The 4,790-nt window shown below is 43.6% G+C and overlaps 1 protein-coding gene across 1 annotated transcript; it reads left to right on the top strand.

Annotated features, from left to right (window-relative positions):
• Positions 1-2,415: 2,415 nt before the first annotated feature.
• LOC139747744 (sodium/potassium-transporting ATPase subunit beta-like) lies at positions 2,416-3,348 on the top strand. Its single transcript, XM_071660338.1, has one exon. The coding sequence runs from the start codon at positions 2,431-2,433 to the stop codon at positions 3,346-3,348; it is 918 nt and encodes a 305-aa protein (XP_071516439.1). The 5' UTR covers positions 2,416-2,430.
• Positions 3,349-4,790: the final 1,442 nt, after the last annotated feature.

Below are 4,790 nucleotides of genomic sequence, written 5' to 3'. Positions count from 1 at the left end.
TCCCTGAAGGTGGGCCTGACAAGTGGGGTGGGCTGCATTTCCTCATGGATGGTGGCTCTGGTAGGGCGTGTGGGCTGCAGTGCCACTTGAGTGGGCGAGGTCACTTGGTCAGCATCAGTGGGACGGTGAGGTTTCACTTTTGCACAGCGACCGTTGACGGAAAGTGGTGTCACGTCGGCAAGAAGTGCCTTCTTGTAGGAGGCATAGCAGGAGTACTGGATGACGGCAATCCCGCGGTGGTCCTCGTACGTGGATGCAGCCAGGATAATTCTCTGTGGTGGGGCTCGCTTCGTGGTTGGTGGATGTGGCCCTCCCCGCCACATGGTCACAGTGGTTGACCTATTTTACGTCAACACATTACGAGGTCAACCTTCACCAAATCCATATGGCGTTCATACCAGCTTCACCCATATTCCATTTCCTCCAGTTCCGTAAGAAATATATGTCCATCGAAGGTCAACTATATGGCTCAGTTCCATCATCAGTTTCTAAGAAAACTGAAAAGATGAGGTCCCACCGAGATTCGAACTCGGATTGCTGGATTTAGAGTCCAGAGTGCTAACCCTTACACCATGGGACCTGATAAGAAAAGATGTGATTTCATCTAAATGTTTTACATATAATCAACCAGAGGCCATTCCTCCCTCCCTGCCTGCAGGGTTCAAGGTTTTCTAGAAGGTTCTCGAAGATTCTGGTAAGATCATTACCTTTGAGAGGTCGTCGTTATACGTATCATTAATGATATTGTTGTTGACTTTCTGATTTAGAAAGATAGATAGATAGATAGATCGATAGATAGATAGGTAAAAAACAGATATTAGATAGATCGATAGATACGTAAGGCTGTATATGTCAATTTTCACAGAAATCATTGATATCTGCGTTATTCTGCAAGAAATACATGTACATGGATGTAGTGATAATATGGGTTAGGTATAAGACCAGTCGTGTTGAGATTGTAGTGAATGTGACCATTGACTTCAACCTTAATAGGGTAGTGAAGATAAAGTTGTAGTGAAGATAAATCTTGAAGTGACTCATAAGGTTGTTGTGAGTACAAGGATGCATCGTAAATGAGTACTTCCTACCTGAAAGTCAACAATTACAAAATTGATCAAGTATAACAACATCCTCGGACAACCAACTACAAACACCAACCATAGAGTGAACCTGACTGTCATCTAACGACGACCTCTCAAAGGTAATGATCTTACCAGAATCTTCGAGAACCTTCTAGAAAACCTTGAACCCTGCAGGCAGGGAGGGAGGAATGGCCTCTGGTTGATTATATGTAAAACATTTAGATGAAATCACATCTTTTCTTATCAGGTCCCATGGTGTAAGGGTTAGCACTCTGGACTTTGGATCCAGCAATCCGAGTTCGAATCTCGGTGGGACCTCATCTTTTCAGTTTTCTTCGATACTGATGAAACCCGCATTATTCTGTACGTTATATATACATTCATATATATACATAAATATGTATATATAAACATATATATGGAATAATATGGTTTTATCAATAGCCGGAAACCATTCCTCCCTCCTTGCCTGCAGAGTTCATAGTTTTCTGGAAGGCTCTAGAAGATTCTGGTGAGATAATTGCCATTGAGAGGACGTTGTTATACTTCATATATCAATGATTTTATTATTGTTGACTTTCAGATAAAGATAGATATATAGATAGATAGATAGTTAGATTGATAGATTGATAGATCGATATTTAGATAGGTATATAGATAGATAGATAAGTTTCATCAATACTGTATCTTACTCCATCTCCTGTTGCTGGACATATGTTCAACCAGCATTGGGAAAACCTCCAGTAGACCTTAATGTAAAGCAAGATAATAACAAAACCTGCAATAAAAGAATACGATCAACTCCCCAGTGCAGAAATATTGTGACCAGAAAGTCTTCTAGCAAGATGTCAGACACTTCCACGGCAATCACGAACATAACATCAAATATCTGAACATCAACAATAACAAAACTAATGATGATAATGAAACTATAACAAGAAAAATGATAAACAAATGGAAAATAGTGTTCTAGATTATGCTTCTAGAAAACAAACTTTAACGAAAACTGTGAAAAGAAATACCCATCTGGCTGATACGACACAGTAAAAGGACCATCCCACAACCAACTCTAAACTGAACCTGACTGTCCCCTAACAACGTCCTCTCAATGGTATTTATCTTACCAGAATCTCGTAGAACTTTCCAGAAAATCAAGAACTCTGCAGGCAAGGAGGGAGGAATGGCCTCTGGCTGCTGATGATAACCATATTATTCTATATATATACTTTTACCTACAACCTACTTGTGGGTGGGGGGATCTTGAGAGGACTCGGCATTAATGGAAGGCGAGGCTACACGCTCGGCCCCCCAGCCGCCAGGCGCCCACCCTCCTGTGGGCCTACGCAGGATGCAGAGTAATGTGGACGACCTCAAGACCTTCATCTGGAACCCGAAGGCCAAGGAATTCTTGGGACGCTCCATGATGTCTTGGGGCAAGATCGGACTGTTCTACGTGATCTTCTACCTGTGTTTGGCCCTGATATTCTACGTGATGATGGTCGTGTTCTACCAGACCTTAGACACTGAGGGGCGCCCCAAGTGGACGGGTGGCGATGACTCCATTCTCAAGCACGTCGGTCTTGGTTTCCGCCCCACTACGTGTATACTGAAGGCCAAACGTACCGTCATCAGCTACTACCCGACAGATTTGTCCACCTTACAACCTTATGTCGACTCTATTAACAAACTCTTGATGAGATACAACAGCAGCAACTTCCCTGAGAATGCTGTGTACAGAGATTGCAGCTTAAACATGTATGAAACAGAAGAAAATCGCATGAAGGACAGCGAATCTTGTGCCTTCGATCTGGACGTTCTTGGGTCGAGCTGCAGCCAGGAACCCCTTTGGGGCTACGACACCAACTCGCCTTGCGTCTTCTTCAAGATCAATAAGGTCATTGGCTGGGAGCCGCAGACCATCCAGAATCTCTCCGCTTTACCGACGGGTCTCCAGGAACACATCAACTCCACGGACGATTCAAGCGTAGCGCTCTCTGGGCATATATGGGTGTGGTGTGAGTCAGACGATGTTGAGCTGGAGCAGGCAGCGCCCGGAGTCCCCATCTATTACTTCCCCTACCTCAATCAGAAGGGCTACCTCAGTCCCCTCATACCCGTCCGCATCATGAATCTTCAAAGTGACGTAACTGTGAGGATCCGGTGCCGTGCCTGGGCTAAGAACATCCGGTTTAAGAACAACAACAGACCTCTGGGTCAGACGGACCTGTCCTTCAGGATCGAGAGTAGTACCTCCTGCCAGCTGTAGCTCTAGACCACCTGCCTGTCGAAGCTCTAGACCACCTGCCAATCGAAGCTCTAGACCACCTGCCCGTCGAAGCTCCCTCTCCCACCTGCTACAGAAGCTCTTGACCAAGCTTTAGACCACCTGCTGACTGAGCTTTAAACCATTTACTTCCCGTTTTCTAAACTATTTCCCGGCAGAATTTTGCCCAAACCATATACAGGAGACAGTTCAACCACCTGCATGACATACCACCTGCACGACACGACCAGCCTGAGAACGAGTTACCCACTGCCGTCCACGTACCAACGCGTCACACAAGAAAACCATCTGACGTAGTACGATCCCACAACCATCAGATGTTGCACGTAATGCTACGCTGTGAGGCTGTGAACGACTGTCCCCCTCATCATCTGTCGTGGCCGATGGTCTCTTAGACGTCTAATGATGAGGGCTGCTTCTCCGTCCGTCTACTTCGAGTCGGTCTTCGTCTCAGGAGTTTGGTGACCAAGTCCCACGACTACCCATCAGATAGGCTTTCACTCTTTATATATATATATATATATATATATATATATATATATATATATATATATATATATATATATATATATATATATATATATATATCTTTCTTTTTCTTTCATACTATTCGCCATTTCCCGCATTAGCGAGGTAGCGTTAAGAACAGAGGACTGGGCCTTAGAGGGAATATCCTCACCTGGCCCCCTTCTCTGTTCCTTCTTTTAGAAAATTAAAAAAAAAACGAGAGGGGAGGATTTCCAGCCACCCGCTCCCTCCCCTTTTAGTCGCCTTCTACGACACGCAGGGAATACGTGGGAAGTATTCTTTCTCCCCTATCCCCAGGGATATATATATATATATATATATATATATATATATATATATATATATATATATATATATATATATATATATATATATATATATATATATATATATCAGATTGGGGAAGAGCAGTGCGGTTTCAGAAGTGGTAGAGGATGTGTGGATCAGGTGTTTGCTTTGAAGAATGTATGTGAGAAATACTTAGAAAAGCAAATGGATTTGTATGTAGCATTTATGGATCTGGAGAAGGCATATGATAGAGTTGATAGAGATGCTCCGTGGAAGGTATTAAGAATATATGGTGTGGGAGGCAAGTTGTTAGAAGCAGCGAAAAGTTTTTATCGAGCATGTAAGGCATGTGTACGTGTAGGAAGAGAGGAAACTGATTGGTTCTCAGTGAATGTAGGTTTGCGGCAGGGGTGTGTGATGTCTCCATGGTTGTTTAATTTGTTTATGGATGGGGTTGTTAGAGAGGTGAATGCAAGAGTTTTGGAAAGAGGGGCAAGTATGAAATCTGTTGTGGATGAGAGAGCTTGGGAAGTGAGTCAGTTGTTGTTCGCTGATGATACAGCGCTGGTGGCTGATTCATGTGAGAAACTGCAGAAGCTGGTGACTGA

This window comes from Panulirus ornatus, chromosome 70 (assembly GCF_036320965.1).
Source record: "Panulirus ornatus isolate Po-2019 chromosome 70, ASM3632096v1, whole genome shotgun sequence".
In the NCBI taxonomy this organism is placed as follows: Eukaryota; Metazoa; Arthropoda; class Malacostraca; order Decapoda; family Palinuridae; genus Panulirus; species Panulirus ornatus.
Note: the sequence above shows the minus strand (reverse complement) of the source record. Positions and strands in the feature narration are given on the sequence as shown.